Source organism: Plecotus auritus (assembly GCF_963455305.1).
Source record: "Plecotus auritus genome assembly, chromosome: 11".
Classification (NCBI taxonomy): domain Eukaryota; kingdom Metazoa; phylum Chordata; class Mammalia; order Chiroptera; family Vespertilionidae; genus Plecotus; species Plecotus auritus.
In genome coordinates, this window is record NC_137777.1 from 41,028,581 (window position 1) to 41,049,540 (window position 20,960).

The 20,960-nt window shown below is 41.9% G+C and overlaps 1 protein-coding gene across 1 annotated transcript in view; it reads right to left on the bottom strand.

Moving 5' to 3' along the window:
- The window catches only part of EYA1 (EYA transcriptional coactivator and phosphatase 1), a 153,060-nt gene that overhangs the window by 9,213 nt on the left and 122,887 nt on the right, over positions 1-20,960 (bottom strand). The window contains exons 11-15 of the mRNA XM_080647229.1: positions 12,214-12,272; positions 11,948-12,108; positions 10,824-10,938; positions 10,583-10,704; positions 6,663-6,763 (exon numbers count right to left, since the gene is read on the bottom strand). Coding sequence (XP_080503355.1) covers positions 6,663-6,763; positions 10,583-10,704; positions 10,824-10,938; positions 11,948-12,108; positions 12,214-12,272 — 558 coding nt within the window. The remainder of the gene's footprint in view (positions 1-6,662; positions 6,764-10,582; positions 10,705-10,823; positions 10,939-11,947; positions 12,109-12,213; positions 12,273-20,960) is intronic.

Consider the following 20,960-nt stretch of genomic DNA (forward strand, 5'->3'; position numbering starts at 1 on the left):
ACATCAAAAAAGTACCTAAGAATACATTTAACCAAGGAAATGAAAGACCTGTACTCTGAAAACTATAAGACATTAATGAAAGAAAGTGTAGATGATAGATATATAAATGGAGGAAAATCTTGTACACACTAATTGGAAGAATTAATATCATTAAAATGTCCATACCACCAAAAGCAATCTACAGATTCAATGCAATCTCTCTCAAAATACCAATAGTGGCAATGGAGTTGGGACAATGGCTAGAAGTGGGTAAATGACTTCATATTTTTTTTCAGATTCAATGCAATCCCTATCAAAATACCAAAAGTATTTTTTCACAGAACTAGAACAAATAATCTTGAAATTTATGTGGAACCACAGAAGACCCCAAATAGTCAAAATAGTCTTGAAAAAGAACATTGGAAGCATCACATTACCTGATTTCAAACTATACCCCAAAGCTCTAATAATCAAAACAATATGGTTTTGGTGCAAAAACAGACACAGAAATCAAAGGAACAGAATAGAGCCCAGAAATAAACCCATACTTATAAGGTCAATTAATCTACAACAGAGGAAGCAAGGACATACAATGAAGGAAAGACATCTCTTCAATAAATGTCACTGGGAAAACTAGACAGCTGCATGCAAAACAAAAAAAAAGCAACCGGACCACTTTCTTACCCCACACACAAAAATAAACTAAAAATGGATTTGAGTGTTGTTAGACCAGAAACCATAATACTCTTAGGAAAAAAAAATACTGAAGAGCTTAAGCACAGTTAAGGAAACCATTAACAAAACAAAATGACGACCCAATAAATGGGAGATTTACAAATGATATATCTGATAAAAAGTTAATATCTAAATTATTTAAAGAACTTATATAGCTCAATGTCAAAAACCAAACAATCTGATTAAAAAATGGATAGAGGACCTGAATACATATTTTCCATATAAGACACACAGATGGCTAACAGACACATGAAAAGATGCTCAATGTCACTCATCATCAGGGAAATGCAAATCAAAACCAAATGAAGTATCACTTCAGATTGGCTATTATAAAAAAGACAACAAATAACCAAGTAACAAGTGTTAGTGAGAATGTGGAAAAAACCCTTGTGCATTGCTGGTGGGATAGCTATCCACTATGGGAAAAAGTATGATGGTTCCTCAAGAACACGTGACCCAGCAATTCCACTGCTGGTTACCTACCCACAGAAAATGAAAACACTAATTTGGAAGATATTTGCACTCCTATGTTCACTGTAGCATTGTTCATAATAGCCAAGATATGGAAGGAACCTAAGTGTTTATTAATAGACAAGTGGATAGAGAAAATGTGGTGTACACAGAGGAATGTTAAAAGAAAATGAAAAAGAATGAAATTTTGCCATTTGCATCAACATGAATGGATGTAGAGTGTGTTACGTTAAGTGAAACCAATCAAAGGACAAGTACTGTACGATTTCACTTACATGTGAAATTTAAAATACCCAAACAAATGAATAAACAGAACAAAGTGGAAACCCAGTCCTAGATACAGAGAATAAACAGATCGTTTCCAGAGGGGATGGGGATGAAAAGATGGGTAAAAAATGGAAGGGTAATAAGAGGTATAAACCTCCAGTTATAAATAAGTCATGTGGATGTAATGTACAGCACAAGGAATATAGTCAATATTATTGCAATAAATTTGCACAGTAACAGATACTAGATTTATCACAATATGATTACAAGGTATGGAAATGTTGAATCACTATGTCATACACCTGAAACTCATGCAATATGTCAATTATACTTTAATAAATAAAAAGTCACTGCATTAAAAAAAGACCTGGCATATTGTATGTGCTCATTAAGTACTAAATGGATGAATGGCTTTAGAATAATAACATTCATATACTCTGTGTTAGTAAGCCCTGTCTCATTGAAATAAAACTAGAAGCAGAAATTTGCATTAAAAATGTTACCGTTTTCACAAAAGCAGCTCTATCTTTCTCCTGAATAAGCTTACGAGCAAGCATTAGGTTCTCAGCTTCACCTTGGATTTTAGCAAGTTTGATAGTGTACATTTGAAATGGACACTTTTTGATGAAGGCTTCATCATTATGCAGAATAATGATTGCTTGCCATTTTCCTCCTGGTTTTATTCACAAGAGGTTTATTTTAAGCAGTTCTCTGAGTAGTAAAATAAATGTAGTTGTGTTGTTATAAAGTAAGGCCACTTTTACTCTAGAAATGAAAACTGCTTTCATTGTGCAGGAGACTATTGCATTTTGGTCTTTTTAAAAATCATACATGTGCCTAATTATTTTCACGCGAGGTATCTTCTATTAGGGAAACAAAAAAATATGGTAAAGAAATCCTGGCAGATTTTGACAATAAAGGACACATGTCAAAGAAAGATATCCACAGGTAGATGGCTCCTGACATGCTTTCTGTACCGTCTTTTAAGGAACTAAGAGGTGCTCCCAGAAATGCCTGCAAGAGGTTTTTGTAGAATAATGTTGCTCTTTTAAATAACAAAGGTATTTCTAACGTTTTCTCTCTGAAGGTGTGCTTTTTAATGGTAAAAATTATAGAATTAGATGAAATTGCTGATGAAAGCCCGGCACTCATTTGGCAAACAGAACAAAGATGACAGAGCACAGACTTCAATAGTCCATAACAAAACAGGCAAATGGCCGCTACTGACTGGTCTTCATTCTGGGCTTTAAAAAAGTAACTAGATACCTCGAGCAGAAGAACATTATTTAGGGAGATGAAAGGCACCTTTACAGGGGAAAGAGAGTGTTGTATCAGATTTTCAGGAGGACATAGGAAACCAAGAGAGACAAGCTAAATGGTTAAAATCAGAAGAAATGCAAAATTGTTTGATTTTGCAAAAATATTTTAGTGCACCAATGTGCGGAACTTCACTGATTCACTATTTTAATTAATAATCTAAAATGCTCATGAACTAAATTATATATCAGAATTAATAATTTATTTTAAAATTTTTAGTCATAAAAGTAAAATGAGGGTAGAGTGCTAAGTAGTTATATCTACCTCTGAAAGAGAATGAAACAAACATTATACACTTTAATACAGGCATGGAAGAGAGATTAACCAAAGAACATATATGCATAACCAGTAAACACAGACAATAGTGTGGGGAAGGCCCGGAGTGGGGTGTGGGTTGGATGAAGAGGGGCAAAGGAGGGAGGATGGGGGGCATCTGTAATACTGTCAACAATAAAAAAAAAAATTCTGACATTTAAATGTGAAAAGAAAAAAGCATGAAAATTCCTTTCTGTAAGTGAAATCATACTTAAGCTATGTAAATAAAGTTTATAATTTGAAAGAACTTTGTGCTAAATCTCACAACTAGTATTGGCTTCAAATACCTGTTTGGCCCCTTTCTAGCTATGTGAACTTGGCCAAATTATTTACCTTCCTGTGCCTTGGTTTTCTCATCTATAAATTGGGCCCTTCCTCATCAAATTATTGTAAGGATTTAATAAAATAATGAATAAGAAGTGCCTAAAAGAGGGACTGGGACATAAGGGCTTTACAATTTATAATAATTATAATTAGTTACCATTATAAGCATTAATCCAGCAATAGCCTGGGTAACTATTTCTTTAGCTTGAATTCTTATATATATTTGTAAAATGGGATATTAATTTTAGTTTTTCCACCAAAATTAAATATTTCTCAAGTTAAATACTAACTATTCTCTATTTCTGTGCAGAACTCCACTTTAAAGATACTCATTATCTACTGTGAATTCTTAGATCTTTGCTTCTTAACTTATGCACAAACTTTAAATTTAAATACTAGTTAACCTAAAAAAGGTCAGGCAGAATATAAGAAATGATCGCTTGGATGATAGATTGATGATATCAGAATATTGAACCTTCTGAGAAATCTGTACACTTTACATCCATACATACACACTCTTTTAACCCCTGGTCCGAGTTCCCACACTGGTAGGCTTCAAGGTGCAAGGAGTTTGTTTGAAACAGATGCTATTGGACTCTTATCACATACACTCATCCCACAGAATCAAAACAGGAAGTTGAAGTGAGGAGTCCTCACTCATAGTAAAAAAGTCAAAGAGCATGTTCTTTATAGGCAGCTGACTCACTCTTCTTGGTATATGTGTGTGTATCTCCAATATCCTATATAATAAAAGGCTAATATGCAAATTGTCCCCTCGACCGGGAGTTCGACCAGGGGGTGGGGCTGGCCAGCCAACCACCTACGTCCCCTCACCCTGGCTGCCCTGTCCCCATCAGCCCCAATCAGGGCAGGCCGGCCAGACCCTACCCATGCACGAATTTGTGCACTGGGCCTTTAGTAAATAATAACAAAAGATAAACAGTGGGAATAATTTGAACTGTTCTTCAAAGAGAGCAAATAACCTTAGACCTGTTACTACTTTTCATTCTAACATCAAACCAAGAATTTCTTTACTTGGCATGTTGTGTTCACTCACACCAAGCACCTAACAAACGCTGCTCAGGAAGGTTTAGGAAGGGACTCGCCCACAGAAACCTCCATAGGGCCCAAAGGATTTCACTTGTGTTCCTTGCATTTTAAGTTGTCATTTTCATAAGCATCCTTCTGTCTACCACAAGCTAAAAAGCCACATTTTGGCAACCTTCTCCTGAAATGAAAACTTCTTGGTAAATCTAGACGGAGAAAGACAAGTCTGGAGAACAGATCCTCACCTCTGGCCCTGGGCCCCACTGGCGTGGATGCTGCTTCAGTTCTAACTGCTCAGAGGTGCTAATCCATTCCATGTCCCGCTGGCCACCAGGAGGTCCTGTCTAGGAATGGCACGGAGATTCCAGAGGCTTTCTCAAGAAAAAGACTTGAGTTTGGATTCCCACCAAACATTCTCTCTAACTCTCCAGGGTTGTATTTGGAGTATTCTAAATTTAGTCTGGGAAAGATTTCAATTTATGGAGACAGCACAAAGGGCTAACAGATGTACCTAAGGACCATGGTGGTTGGCCGTTGGTAAAGCTGGAATGTAAGAGCTAGTGTTTAAGTGACAAATACTGCTTAGCATCAAGCTCGGCTGGATCTGAAGAGTGTGGGTTCCCACCAGCACTGATCACACTTGGGGAGCATAAAGTCCTGGGCACATTGCGTATCTGTAGGCATAAGTGAAATAATCCATTATTTAAGAGTCAGGGTCAGCTTCTATGTTTTCACTGAAATTCAGAGGCGCTGAAAGTGAATTAAGGCACCTTCAGACTCTATAAGAAGGCTGACCACCTGTCATGCTTAATGATGCACCTATATTCTGACTTTATGTGCCACTTCTGGTATATACTAGAATACTCCAGAAGAACCAAACTGAAGAACTGAATCCCTTATGGAAATATACAGTGATTTCTATGAGTCAGTGTGTGGGAAGGGAAGGGGAAGAAAAATGTTCTATTGGTTAATCTCATATTTAATGCTCTCCAATTTAAGAAATATTTATAGTGTATGACGGTGTCAAGATTTAGGGAGTTGTAAAATTTGAAGACAGTCTCAAACAACAAACCAAGCAAATAAGACCCCTAATTCTCTAGAGCTCACACTTTACTGCTATCACTGGCATGTAGGCAAATAATACCAGTGCCCACCATTTATTGCACACTTCTTATATACCCGGCTCTGTGCCATGGTCTTCACACACATGAACTAAACCAGCCCAGTCAGCTAGGTGCCACTCTTATTCCCATTCATAGATGAGGAAAGAGAAAAGAGTTAAGTAACTTGCTCAAAGTCACGGAACTGGTAAGCGGCGGCTCTACAATTCAAACCCCGGCTGTCCGGCTCAGGAGTCCAAGCCATTTACAACTTCTCCAGTTATGTCATAAGCGAGTGCCACTGTAACCGAGCTCTTACAAACAAGGAAATTAGAAAAAGTGCTACATGAACTGGACTTTGAAAAGTCAGTAAGATACTGAGAGCAGAGCATTAGAGAAGATATAATTCCACTCTGAGCAGAGGACGGCGGGGAAGAAGGGCTGAGCACACCACTGTGACCACGCAAAAGACTGGCAAGGCAGGTCGTTACTGTGGAATGTGGTCTCCTTAAAACACATCAGTGAGGAAACTTTGCTAAGTTTCACACTCGAAGGGATGCAGAGGAATGAAAAGAAGTATGATGGGCAACCTGGGAGTCACGCTCCCTTCCCCATATCCCAAGAGAGGCAAGGTGGCGACTTCATCATCAAAAGAAGGCCTGGACTCTAGGGCAGCAAACAGTATTGCAAGCCTTTCTGGAGTGATGTTTGGAAGGTTCTCAGGTTGCATCCAGGCTCAGAGAATAAGATTGTGATCGCCTGGCAGAGTCTGCCATTAGTGCAGCAGGGGGCATGCGGGAGGAGCACACCGCACGTGCTAGCTGTGTCCTGGATGACGGCCTCAGCACGGAGCCTGCTCTGCTCCCAAACACACCGAAGTCTACGTTCTGTGAAGACCAACCATCTGTGACCCTTGAGCTTGTGTGCGCCCCTCTTCAGAGAACCCACTTCACATGTAATTCTACGCCGCCCCCTTTCAGTGCTTACGGTTCAAACACATCCATACGCCGTCTCAGAGAGAGAGAATGTGTGTAAATGACCCAGTTCTGAGCAGTTTGAGGACCAAGAAAAATTAATGGCAGAAGGAGTACCCCTGGGAACACTCACCTTCTTTGCTCCTTGTTCCTCTTCCACGCCATCACCTATGACGACGTACACCACTTTTCTTCCAAACCTTTGAATTATCCTCTCGAAACAGCTTTCCTTTCCTAATTAACAAAAATCAATCATGAAACATGTGAAGTTTGGATAACTCAGTGCTGTCGCACTTGCACTTTTTATTGACAACACTTCCTTCTTCATGTCTGTGACTCAACCCTCACCTTCTTGTGCAAACTAGAAGGAGCTTTTACATGTCGTGGGGTAATATGTGGAACAGCACACTAAATTAAAAACTGTACATTAATTCCCCACGTGGTGTCCCAGTCGTTGAAATTGAGCATTTTAGTACTCTTTCCCCAAGGACTCGTTGATGGCAAAGCAGGTCCTAGTCCATGGCATTACAGCATCTGAGAGGAGAAATACTCTCTTGCAGCAGTAGTTTTTCCCCTATAAGCTGAGGCTAAATAAAGGCATGTTATTCTGGCCACACATTGATTGTAAAAATGTTTCATGATCTTTTAAACTCTGAAAATCATGTTTGATCCAAAGGCTATTGAGAAGGATGGAAAAAAAAATGGGAGAAATCAAACGCTGTTGATCTCTTCATTTTCAGGTGGGATTGTATTTGAATTAAAGACCCTCCCCCTAAAAGCCTAACATGTTTGCCTGAAATATTCTCATCAACCTGTTTCTGCAATAAATGTCAGGTCATTTGGGGCACTTCAGGGAGATCATGCTTGCCTTCCCCAGACATCTCATGTTCAATAAAGCCCCTTCCTAGAGGAAAAGCAGGTAGAGGTAACAGAATCCCTTTATCTACCTATTATCTTTCCCATGTCAGGACTTGGTTTGGGCTCCCATAGGGCTGCACTGTCAGCACACCCGGCTCTTAATGCAGCCATTGTTGCCTCTTAGAGAAGAAGCTGGTGCTTCCAGTCCAGGGCTGCCAATGGGGTCATTTTAATGGACAATGGGGCAGTTTATAGTGTTCCACTGTGAATGGCTGAGCGGGGACTGCGTCTCTTTCAAATAAGGATCAGATATACACGGGAACAAATTGCTTGTTTGCTTAAACAAATGTCTGCTTTATATTTGCATTTTGCACTAAAATATCTCTTTTGCATCTGGCAGAACAAAAATAAGGCTGGCCTTAGTCAAAGATGTCATTTCAATGCTTCTTTAGTCACCCACTAACCTGTGAAATGTTAAATCACTTTTAGAAACAAATACAAAGTACAATTTTCACTGCAAAAATATACAACCCAAAACTTGGGTTGCAGCGAAACTACCTTTTCCTCCTCAGAGGGAAATGTTATCGGTTTTTTTGTAAAGTGTCTTTCGCATGAAAAACTCATTGGAGAAGTAAACTCATTGTTTTCTTACAGGTGAAGCTGTGGTGAACAAAAAAATTCTCACCTATATGCTGTCTCCCACAGGCTTCATTGTGAATTTGGGGTCATATAGACATTTTGCCTAATAAAGATTTAAAAATTGAAACTATTAGAACTTAATTTGAGGTCTTGTCTGGAGTTTTCATTTTGATCAATGCATTTTTTTTTTCGGAAAGAACATCATAGCTGTTACAGGAGACACCAGTCATCTTCATCTATGACTTTGACATTGGCCTACAAAGAAAATGCCTAGGTTTTCTGTGCTGGTCCCCATATTATATCTCATTTCATGGCAAAATTAGCATTAACTATAGAAGTTTCAATCTCTACTTTTCTTATTAAAAATATCATAGAAATGTGACCCTACCACTTGGGTTTTGAGATAATTTCTACCACCACAAATCCCTTTCATTCTAATTTTCATTCTGTGCTGTAAAAAAAAAAAAAGTCCAATATGTCAAACAAAATGCCCATTAAAATACTTACTTGTTATTATCATTTCCTATCACCTAACATTTTTGAAGTATTTGGAATTAAAGTTCAGTGTGCATGACGTAATGCACTACTTGTTCTTTCTTCTGAGAAGTAAGGCACTATCCCTCTGTCCCATGTGCTTCTTAGGAATCTGTTTTGACTTTCATGTGCTGATAAACCTTTACCTTGGACCCCTCTTTACAAAACACCATATGACTCCTCTGTATTGATATAGAGAAGATAAACACCTGACGGCTATTCTTATGGAACATGAGAACATATAAAATTTTGGTTTTATTGGGCTACGAGGAATTATATTCTATTTGATATATTCCTTTCTTTTCATAAGATTTTTCCAGCATTCTGTTCTTGGCCCTTTTCAGGAGGCATCGGTCATTCTCCAGCTCCAACTATGTATTTCTAACATCACAGAGCTATATGAATATCACATAGGCTCTTCAAATTCAACATCGATAAGATCAAACCCTTCTCTTTACAATCAAATCTGATTTCCCATCAGTTAACAGTGTCACTATTGACTCAGATGCCTAAAATAAACCTCTGTTCAGCCTTCTTCAGAGTAAACAACCATTTATTCATAAATTTCATTCAACAAACACTTACTGAGCACCTACTATGTATTGGACTCTAAAGCTACAATGATGAGTGAGACAGACTTAACTATCTGGTGGGCAAGTCAGACTATAAACAAATAACTATACAAATGATTTTTTTTAGCCGTAATTTAGTAGTGCGTTGAGGGGTGAAGTATGAAAATGTAGTCAGAGGACAGATGTATAGGCATTTCATTTTTGCCACTTAAGAGCTGAGCAGCCAAAAACAACCTTTTTTCCACCTACCAGGATACTTCCCCAGGACTCACTAAAATAATAGTCATCTCATTAGGATGACATACAAGGTCACTTATGACTGGACCCAAGTCTACCTTTCCAGCTTCAGCTTCCCATGGATGCTGCACATGAGTCATGCAGAACCACTCACAAGTCCCTCAAAAGGGAATGTGTTTTAATTTCTCTGTCCTTTTGCTCTCACAAGCCCGTCTGTCCAGTAAACTTGTATTTACTGTTCTATACCCAGCTCAGATACCATTTCTTCCCTTTAGCTTTCACTGACATTTGCCCTCTGCCTCCCCCTGGGGGGGAAGTGAATGTCTCCTCAATGAAGTGCACGTTCAGACACTTTGTGGCAGGACCTCCTAGGATGTGGAAAGGTGTCCAGACCTTGGAATCAGAGATCTAGTTTGTCCATTTTCTTTACTAGCTATCAACCTGAACGATTTACTTAAGTCTCCAAGCTTTAGTTCCCTGATTTGTAAAATGCAAAGGTTGTGAAGATTGATTTTAATATGTAAAATGCTTAGTACAGTTCTGGGCTCTAATAAATACTTGATAAATGCTCATTTACATATTTCTTCATCATATTATAGTTAGCTGCCTGCTTCCCCTGCTAGATCGTGAATTCTCTAAGAACAAGAGCCATGTCTTCTTTTTACCCCACTTTCATTCTGTCGTGGTTTGTATTCTAAGTTTTACTTTAGTTTTCTTTCTCCAACTATGTTTCTTTTTTTACAAGAACTGAATTTTTTGTATCCCCATAACAAAAATGGGAACTCAATGGTTTACACATGTTGAAGTAAAATAAAGCAAAAAATAGTTCCAGCAATAATTTAAATAAAGCTCTTATAAGAATTGTTTCATTTCTACTTTGTATATTTCTATACTACTATTTGTTTTAGCTTATAAGATTTTTTTTATGATGTTGTCTAAAGAAAAATAAGATAATCTAGAATCTAATTGGCTGTAGCTAAAATGCATAGGTCTTAATGTTAGCCAGTTATGTGAAATTTTCTGGATAAAACTACACAGGTTATGATTTATATTTCTCTTCATGTCTAAAACCAATTTTGACAATAAAATTGGTTAAATTATTCTTCTAGTTTTTGGCATCTAGCATTCTGAAAAAAAAGTCTCATTTAATGCCTTTCATTTTCAAAGCCTGAGGGAGAAGAGTCCATTGTGAAACAAAACAAAAGCAGCTCACCTATTTTAGTTGCACTGTAAATATTTTCTATAGGGAATACAATTCCTAATCCATACAGCAGGACTTTCGCCAATGCTGGGATAAGCTGAGTCGTTGTTACTAAAATATTCACACAGTTTGTCCTATGAGAACAGAAAGAAAAAAAAAAAAAGATTTGAAAAACAAATCTCCAAAATGAACAAGTGTTAGCACAGCTCATTTCCCAGCAAAAGCACCACGAAGGAGTTTGGGGTGAGCTTACCTGGAGTGAATGAGCGTGAGGGCTTTCAGGGCCAATGTTAACCAGGAGTCCGTCAGGGCTTCGATCTCGGCCCTCAGCTGCAGCCAGGCCTCCCTCTTGGCCGGACCGAGCAGACCTGTGGGTTCAAAAGCACATAAACTAATTCCTTACCAGTGTGTCTATTCCACATTATAAATTATAAACATGTAATGCCGCTATCACTACCACCCTCAAGCTTTGTAGTAGACCAAGTCATTTTTTCACATACTAGCATTCATTTGACAAGTGTTTAGTATTGTAGGAAACATCTATTGAGTGTACATTCCTAGAATCTGTTCATCTGGTTATAGAAGTCATCCCTTCTCTTTGGGGAGCCTACTCACTCCCATTCCTCCAACCATGTAGTCTGGACAGAGCCAACCCTACCCTTTGGCTCCCAGGATAGGAGCATGACCATGGCTTGGCCAGTGAAAGTCAATTTTGAAGTTTTTGCTGAATCCCTTGGGAAAGAGATTTCTCCACCCAGTGGAAAAGCACTGGTTGCAAAAGCTGGATGTGCCAGTGGTCATCTTTGCCACCTTCTGGGAGGGACTGACCTAGAATGATTCCTGGAGGAAAAACTAGGTAAGAGATTCCTGATGGCATCGTTCGAGCATCTGGATTTCGCCACGCTGGAAACCAACACCTCCCCTACATTTTCATTATTAGACCCAAACATTCCCTTTTGTGCTAAAGCCCTTTTGAACCACAATGAAAAGATCCAAACAAATACAAGAGCATCTACTGCTCAGAGCATCTACTGGGTAGAAGGAGCTTTTTACAAGCCATCTCAAGTCATCTGGGCAAAGACTGTTAATCCCACCTCATTGGAAGGACAGCGAAATGTCACAGAGGTCAAGAAACTTACTCTAGATTACACACCTACTATTAAGTCATGGAGCCAGGACTAGACTAGACTTGCCAGGGCAGCTGGCTCTAGTCTAATATTCCTGTCACTAAATCACAGTGGAATAATCACAGGTCAGACAAAACTGCTCTTAAAAAAACTATATCAAAAAATCATGACACAAAAGTGTGTGGTACTCTGAGAACTTTATCTAGGCTGTCTTCACTAACCCAGCGAGACACTGGTGACTGTCACTTGCCTCCGACATTGTTTTTGTAGGTGTTGTAGATCTCTTTTACTCGTCGGTAGCGGAAAGCCAACTTTCTCATCCAGTCTACACCGCCGCGCACCCCGGTTGCCAAGCATAAATTAGCGCTGGTGGCTGCAGCAGGGAAGCCATCTGTTCCAAAGTTATACGTGCTATTTAGACGCAAGAAAAGCCCAAAGTTAACCAAAGCAAGTTCATCTTAATTAGCTGAGCAATTAAACTATAAAATGGAGTCAATCACATTTCTACGTGCTCACCTGAGGTCTTGCCCATTATCATCTGAAGAGACATCATCTATATGAACTTGGTCACATTCCTAAAATGCAATTAAAACACTGCATGTCATTTTTCAAAAAGCATTTACTTTTTTTCTTTTTAACCACAGAGTTATTTTAAAAACCCCCACAACTTTAATTGGACTGTTTTCCAACTATGTCAATCAGTAGGTGGCAGTCTTGTTAAATTGACAATTTTACCTACTTCGGGTCCTCTTCTAATAGAAGAAAAGAGCAGTATCATTAAGGACTACTGTTACTCAGCTTCAAAAACCAGATTTTTGTGTTTAGAAAGGAAAGTGATTGAAAACAATTAGCATATGTGTTCCATAAACCTCAGGTACCTGAGGACACCATGCTGCTCAGAGCTGATTCAGTCAATGCCTTCCCATAACTGAAACCAGACATTTCGGTAAATGTAACATGCTAGAAAAATTAAACCTGATGCTAACTGCCAATGAAATTATGACCTCTGATTGCTGTCGAGCCACACACCAACACAGCCCGAGGCCAGTGTGCTGAGGAGGCCAGACAAAAAAATCTGTTACTGGTTTGCCATTGATTTGAGAGATGTGTTTTATTCCTTCTCTCTCTCTCTCTCTCTCTCTCTCTCTCTCTCTCTCTCTTGCTCTCTATGTGTTTGCAAGTGTAGGAGGAAAAAAGCATGGGAGACTTCACAACCCAAATGAAAAAAATCAAACCATGCACTGTTTTTTATTTATTTTTGTACCATTTCACTATTATTACATACTCATTTTAAGCATTAGGTTTATGAGTTTATTATATAATAATGTTATTTGAACAGACTCGATTTTTAAGTCCCAAACCATGTGTTAACTTGTTAGAAGAGGACGCCATAATTGTGGGCTAAAGCTGTATTGGACCAAGTTCATGTTCAAGCACCTGTTAGCACATGAGCACCCTGTATCTACCCCCTGGGTCCCCAGCCTTAGGTTGTGGGAAGAACCGATCTCACACAACTCAACAAAGCAGAATTCAACAAACATTTGCTGAACAAGTAAAGGCACACTAATCTGGAGACAGACAAGGTCTCCAGTCCAGAAAGAAGCAACACATCCTTGGCATGCTTTCATATTTCAGTCATGAGTCTTCTCTCTGCACTCGGGCTCCGAATACCCCAGAGACCTTTAGTATACTTATTTCCCTAAAAGTTTTAGTTCAAAAATATTATTAAGATAAATTTCCAGGCATACGCCCTGTATTTTGAAAGGATCATCTGATGAAAGGTCTGGTAACATTTGCTTATGTAGCTCATTTTATAAAATCTTAACATTCAGTTTGCAACCAAGATGACATTCGCCAAGCACCACAGTAACAGGAGGTGTATTTTTATGTTGCCGGTTCCTTCTGAACAAATTCTTTGCTCTCCATGGATTTGTGAGGAAGGGAGCAGGAGATAGAAGTGGAGGGAAACTCAAACCAGCTGTTGCTTAACAAAATTAAAACCCTGACCCCAACCTCTTCTCTAAAGCATCTATTTTCCAGGCAACCCGCTCCCAGCAAGCAGCAAGTACTAGGGAGGAAAAGACTTTGACCTTGTAACCCTCCCCTGCTCTCCCGAGGTCTATAACCTCAGATAAGAAAAAAGGAAAAGCAAGTCCAGGAGGCCTCACATGTGGACGATGAATTGCACATGGAAGACCAGCCATTTCTGGAAAACACGTTGGGGAACCTCTCAGAGTTATTCCTTTAATGGTCTTTCTGCAGATGAATACTAGTTGTGGGATTTTTTGTTTGTCTGTTTTTTTTGTTTGTTTGTTTGTTTTTTTTTTTACCACACACTTATTCTGGCTTTGAAGAGATTCTAAATCATGAGTAGGAGTTTCTGCCATTCATCTAGTCAGAAATACAATTTTTTTATGTTGTTGGTAAATCACTCTTTGGTTAGTGTACCAAAAATCTTACCCCCAAACAAACCAAATCAAAAAGCCATAGGGATTTCTCTCTCTTGGGAGGAAGAACAGAGAGGAGGAAGTGGAGCAACTACAAGAGGAAAAGATATGTGGAGAAGAATGGATTTCAAGGAATCCAAGTTGACCTGCAGTTGCTAGGTTGACTCTGGGCGTGGGAGGAATTCTTTGGAAAAGCGGGCGTTAAGAGGCTTTTCTTAAACTAAAGCCTAGTAAATCCCCATTACCAACAGAGCAGTCAGTTATCTGATCATGACTGTTAATCACTCCACTGCTGCTATTGTCCCCCCACATCCTGTGTTTGTTTTCTCCTGTGAGCTGGATTGGAGACTTTTTGTCCCCAGGCTGAGGCCTCATTTGAAGTTTTGCTCAATATCTTCGTTGGCCCTAATTAAGCGTCAATGGTGCTTAGCTTTTACCTGCAGATACCAAACTCACTTCCCAGTGACTGGATTAAAGCAGAGTTTGGTGTGGTGGCAACAAGGAAACCTCCCTTTATCAGGAGACTTTGTGTAGAATGATTGCAATGACAATTGATGGAAAAATCAAGAGCATTGTTTAAAGGGCCCAATTAGCACCCCAGGAATTAAAACCACAGGCCATGAAGATGTCTTCGTTAACTGTGTTTTTGGAGTTGCTGCTCATTTCACTTAACAATAGGTAAACACCATATTGCACAGATTTCTAATTGATAAGGTACATACTGAAGATTCATCACCTGCAAGTCTTTGTGTGAGTTTACCAATAATGGTATAAATGTTTTGAGAAATAAGGTGTGTGTGTGTGTGTGTGTGTGTGTGTGTGTGTGTGTGTGTCTTCAGAGCCTAATCTTAGGTTTTCATTTCTGCTTTCTGGCCTAGGTTGTTTTTTAGTTGCCAAATGTGTTTTAAATCCAATAATCAGATCCCTGAAGGAGGGGAGGGGAGCAGAGGGGGCCTGACCCATTGAAACAACAGCAGAGCTGAAAGCCCCACTGGACGGACCGGACACAGGAGACGGGAAGGGGAGTGGCCCCTATTTCTAGGTGCTAGAACGTATTCCTGAAACCCTAACTTTTGGTGCTTCCTACACAGAGGGCAGAACATACAGAATTCCATGGGAAAATAGGTTTCTATTCCAAAAAGACTGGATGTGCTGAAAATGGACTTTTGAAATAAACTACAAAAATTTCCTGATAGGGTTTGAAGGAGCTCAGTCATGACTGAACCCATATCCTAAGGCAGCATCACAGGCCTAGGGGTCCCCAGGGCCAGTTCAGCCAGTTTAGCATATTTTATGCAATCCTCTGTCCTGTTTCCGTGTCTGGCCTGGGCCTCACTTGGGCCGAAGTAGCAATTCCCTGGACCCCTGGTAGAGTTTGCACTCAACACCCATCCCAGCTGGCTAATGGGTGCCTTAGCTTAGAAAGGTTGTCACTGATTCAAGTATCCAATTATTAAGGGGCTACTATGTTCTAGGTGCTGTTCTAGATGCTAAGGACACACCAAGGTCCTTGCTGTTTTGGAATGAACATTCTAATAGGACAGGCACTGTAAAACAAGAAAGCATGGACAGTGTTAAGTGCTAAGGAGAAAAAGCACAGCAGGTCAGGGAAACATGCAGTGCTGTGCAGGTGCCTGGGAACGGGAAGGAGCTCGCAGGCCAAGGAAAGAGCATGTGCAAAGGCCCTGAGGCCGGGCAGGAGGGAGGAGGGAGGAGAGTGCCAGGGAAGAGTTAAAAGGCCCTGAGGCCGGGCAGGAGGGAAGAGGGAGGAGGGAGGAGAGTGCCAGGGAAGAGTTAAAAGGCCCCGAGGCAGGGAACAGCAGGGAGCTGGCTTTGGAAGTTTTATTAAGTGATGAGTCCCTGCACTATAGGCACTTAGAACAGGGGTCCTCAAACTTTTTAAACAGGGGGCCAGTTCACTGTCCCTCAGACTGTTGGAGGGCCGGACTATAGTTTAAAAACAAACAAACTATGAACAAATTCCTATGTGCACTGCGGGCCCTGGAAGAGGCGGCTGCTAAGCAGGACAGGCAGTGGCACCCGGCGGGCCGGATAAATGTCCTCGGCGGGCCGTAGTTTGAGGACCCCTGACTTAGAGGTTAACAGAAAAGACACGTTAATTGACTGCACAGGGGACAATTCCAGGTGTGGTAAACACTGCAAAACCTCCCTGAAGCCCAAAGGAACAGCCTCCTGCTGAATGGCTGGCTTCTGTTAGTCCAAGGGGTGGGGGTGGGGGTCTGAAAAACTGAAATTATATTTTGCTAGGTCAGGGAGGGAGAGCAGGGCCCACCGTTTATCCTTGTTGCTTCTGTGATGGAAGCAATCAGAGAGATCAACGGTGGACGACTAGAGATGGTGCACCACCATGGAGCTGTGGCCACAGGAACAAAACCTGGCTCCGTGACCCCGGACTGCCAATGCGGGACGTCTCCTGTCCACGGCTGTGGGCTGGGGCGGCGGCACTCAGGGGAGAAGCTGCCCTTCTCGTAGGAAACACCCCGAGGTAGAGATGCAGCGGAACTGGGGAGCTCATGAGTCCCGAGAGCTGAGAGGGAAGGCTCCGGAAGATAGATTCCTTTACCCCCCAAGTTATAGTTGCAAGAGCTCATATGGGGCTGGTTAGGGAATCAACGACGGGGGTGGGGGTGGGGGGTGGGGTAGGTATTTTTTGTTGAGGGCCTTCCAAAGGAGTGTCATTCGACAACATATTTTGCATAAAGGCTCTGTATCAAGTCAACAGCAGAGGGATATGTACTTGATGCTGCTGGTTAGCCGATGTCACGTCCCCCACACAGCACGAACACACCTAAGGAAGAGTCGGGCAGGGCTACGAAAAGCTAACTGTTAGTCACTGAATTCAGGCTCCGCTAAAGCTTTCCGCCCACTGTTCCCGGCTGCAGTGGGCTCCCTCCCTCTGCCCAAGTCCTACAGCCCCAGGGACACGCGTCCGCTCGCACTGCCTGCCAGTCTCCCATGTGACACTTTGGATCCCTTGATAATTAAGATTCATATTTCACGCTTCTGTGGGGGTTCTGCAGACAGACTCCTATTTTTTGTTATGCTGCTTATTTGGGATGAAAACAACGGCATTTCATGTTATAACCCATTTTACAGATAGGAAAAGTGAAGATGCAGAGAAGTTAAGGAATGCAAGGGAAGTGCTGAGACGCTGGGTCTCGGACCCCAACTCCCAGGCTCCCTCGATTTCACATCAAGCCGACGGCTGCCCCTCCACGCAGTGACGGCGACCTAGGTCCTCTGTGGCTTCTCCGTTGTTTTGAGCTTCGGGGACTCCAGCTCCCACGCAGAGCCGCCCCTGCCCGCCCCACTCCCGCCCGTGCCTAGCGTTTGTGATCACGGCCCCGGCCCGGCCCGGCGGGAGCCCCCTCCTCCTCACCACCAGGCCTTCCGACGACTGGCACTTGGGAGGGAGCGCCATTGTGGTGACCGTGGTGACCAGGTCTTTGCCAGGGTAGAGCGCAGTCGTAGGTGGTGTGAGCATAGGCCTGAGGGTGGCGTAGACACAGCACATCCCAAACAGGAGGTCTGAGGGACAAGGATTTGGCCACAGTCACGGCAGGTGGTGACGATCAGAGAGGCTCAGTGCTGAGCTCTCAGGCGCTACATGCACCCCTCCGCTCCACAGGGCAGACCACCCCCCCCCCCCATCATCTTCCAGACCAACACCAGGGCCTATCCTCGGTGGACGCCTTTTAGGGTCCACGGCCTATGCTTTGCAGAGGAGTAAAATGAATAAAATTAGCAAGCCTCTGTGAGTGCCGGCCCTCAGCTCCAGGGATCCAGGTGCTCATGGGTTAGCAAACGCCCACGTGGACGGCGGGGGAAACGAACGCCACGCGCAAAGGCACTCTCCGCTGGGCGTGCTGTTATTTTGCCTTTTCGGTCGCATCTGTCATTGTTCTTGGCCCTGCAACTCCAGCTGACCTTTTTCTGATCCGTCATCATAACTGGCCTTCCAGGGCCGGGCCACAGACATGCTCTTTTGGACCAAGCCCCAGGAATCACTGCGATTTTGTACAGGGCTCATATGCAAAATATTAAGTTATGGCTGAATTTTTCTGCAAATATTTATTCTGCTTTGATACTGTAGTGGCTGTACTTTTTCCCCCAAGACGTTCACTTGTGCCATAATTATGTAAAAATACACCCTACCATTCAAGTTAGTTTAGGAAAATTAATACGAAGAATTAAGACCGTCACCGTGGGTCTTGCATCTGTGCCCAGCACAGTGACGGAACAGCCAGCACGCTGGGGCGCTGTAGCCCCGAACACGACACTAGAAACATAAACTCCACGTAAACTTGAAGTCTTTGAATAAACAGAGACTCCACGAAGACTTTGAGGTTGGCTGCATGTTATGAAAGGGAACAATATGAAAATGTTACCAACACGTCTTGGGAGAAGTTGAAATATACAAGCCCAAATTCTGCTGACCGGGGCTCTATTTGCTCCATTTTCCAAATGTACCAGGAGAAAGTTAACAGCATTCTGTCAGCTGATTGTTTCAGTGTCTTCCTTTACAAAGTAAAAATGGGAGGAGACAGGAGTGGTTAGAGGACGCGCTAGGGGACTCGAGCTGCAGACCCCTATATTTTTCACACAGACTCCTATTTTTTGTTACATTACTTATTTAGGATGAAAACAACGGCATTTCATGTTGTAACCCATTTTACAGATAGGAAAAGTGAAGATGCAGAGAAGTTACATGAGTGTGTCTGCTGAGACAGCTGGAGGTGGCTGGGGGAAGGGAATGAGGATGGGTCTCCTGTCCCTTCCTGTCTGTCATCGAGCAATTATATCTCCTGCTCTGACCTCCCCACTGAACACTACAGATACGTGCTGGAGACCTTCGACATCTACAAGTTACTGGAACTAAGTTTTCCTTTTGTTTCTAAGCAAACAAACAAAAAAGGTGAGACAGACTGCAGGAGTATTTCTAGTACGTTAGAGACAAACTCACACAAATTGTCGGAAAGCTTTGACAAGCGGTCAGCAATGCTTCGGAAAGGAAAAGAGGGGAAAACATTCCCTTGTGGATCTGCCCACACTCCCCTCTTTCTCACAGAAAAATCAAAATTGTCCAGATGGCCTTCCAGGGGGACCAGGACGGGAGTGGCAGAGGTTTGAGGGGAGAGATTTCCATAGTGGCTTTTGGAAATAACTCCTGACTCCCCCTAGATATTTTTGTAACTTCATTGGAAAAATAAGGTGAAATGGGTCATCCCTAGAGATTCCCTGTGATGCAGAAATTCTATGTAGGGGCCAGGGGTAGTCCAGAATCAAGCCAGTTGGTGGGAAAGATGTGAAGAATCCCGCTTCAAATTCACTGACACTCAGATTCCGCACATCAATCTCTGTGGTTAGGAAATTCTGCCCACGAGTCAGTACATGTGCAGAAACCAGGTTTTTACTTGTGGATTTCTCTCTGCACAGCGGAGACTGTTCAATCAACGCACGTGTGTGTATATACGTTACTGATGTGCAACAATATCATTCCAATGTGCTTCCTAAAGCTGCGCCAGCCCTCACTCTAAGACAGACGTCACAGAGAGTGTTGGCACTGCTGTGCCCTGGTGCCCTTCCACGACCGGCTGCAAGCGCTGGGCGGGGCTGGCAGGCCCTCCTGCCTGTCTGGGGTGCATCTCAGAACCTTCTGATTGCCCTCACTTCCCACCACTAACTTCCTTGCAGAAGAAAAGGGCGCAGGTTTCCCATGGCTGAGGCACAGGAGACGAACAAAGGAGGTTTTGAAATCTGCTTCGTTACTTTGACAATTTGGGGAAATGCGAGTTGAGGAATTAAAACATACCTGGTTACATTTAAATTCCCACTCGAAACCATCTACTCCGCGTAGCATAGGCATAGCATGGTCACTAACACGTGTTGTGAGCCAATATTTAAACATCCCAATCTGTTTTGATTGGATGACACCACTTTAGAAACCAACGGGGGGGGGGGGGGGGCGGAATTTCAAATCTTACAAACTGATAAGAGTTTTAACGTCTATTTTTGCGATTTGGTAATAAGATGCAGTTTGTGAAGACAAACACTGCCTTTAACGATTGCTTCATACTTACAAAGCAGCATTTTCATATAGTTAGTGTTTCCATGTCCTGCAGGGCTTACCTGAATGAGGGCGTTTACTAGAATTGTGTTTACATTAGCTAGACCTAGGTGCTTATACTTGAAACCCAAGGTTTGAATGACAGCAGTTTCAACAACAAAGGTAAGATATTAGCTATTTCAATATGACTCTATGTAGATGAATGTTCACAGAAGTTAGAGAATAAAATCTTTACCAAAGGTACCTGAAGATGGCTTATTAAGGCAAAAGGTAAGTTCAAGTGCCAGGGGTCCTCAAACTACGGCCCGCGGGCCACATGCGGCCTGCCAAAGATATTTATCCGGCCCGCCAGGTGCCGCTGCCTGTCCTACTTAGCAGCCGACTCGTCCCGGGGCTGCAGTGCGCATAGGAATTTGTTCATACTTTTTTTTTTAAACTATAGTCTGGCCCTCCAACGGTCTGAGGGACAGTGAACTGGCCCCCTGTTTAAAAAGTTTGAGGACCCCTGGTTAAGCTATGTATTCACCTGTACAAGAAGTTAGGGTAAATGTTCAAGATCACTAAATGAAACAACACTCGAGCTTATTATTAATGGTAATTAAAGAAAAGATGAAAACATGCTTTTAACATTTTAGTATTTTCTTCTAATACCAATTCCTTTTAAAATCTGCCCATTGAAAATAAAATGTCATAATAATATCACTTGAGCGTGTCGCTCAAAGAAATCC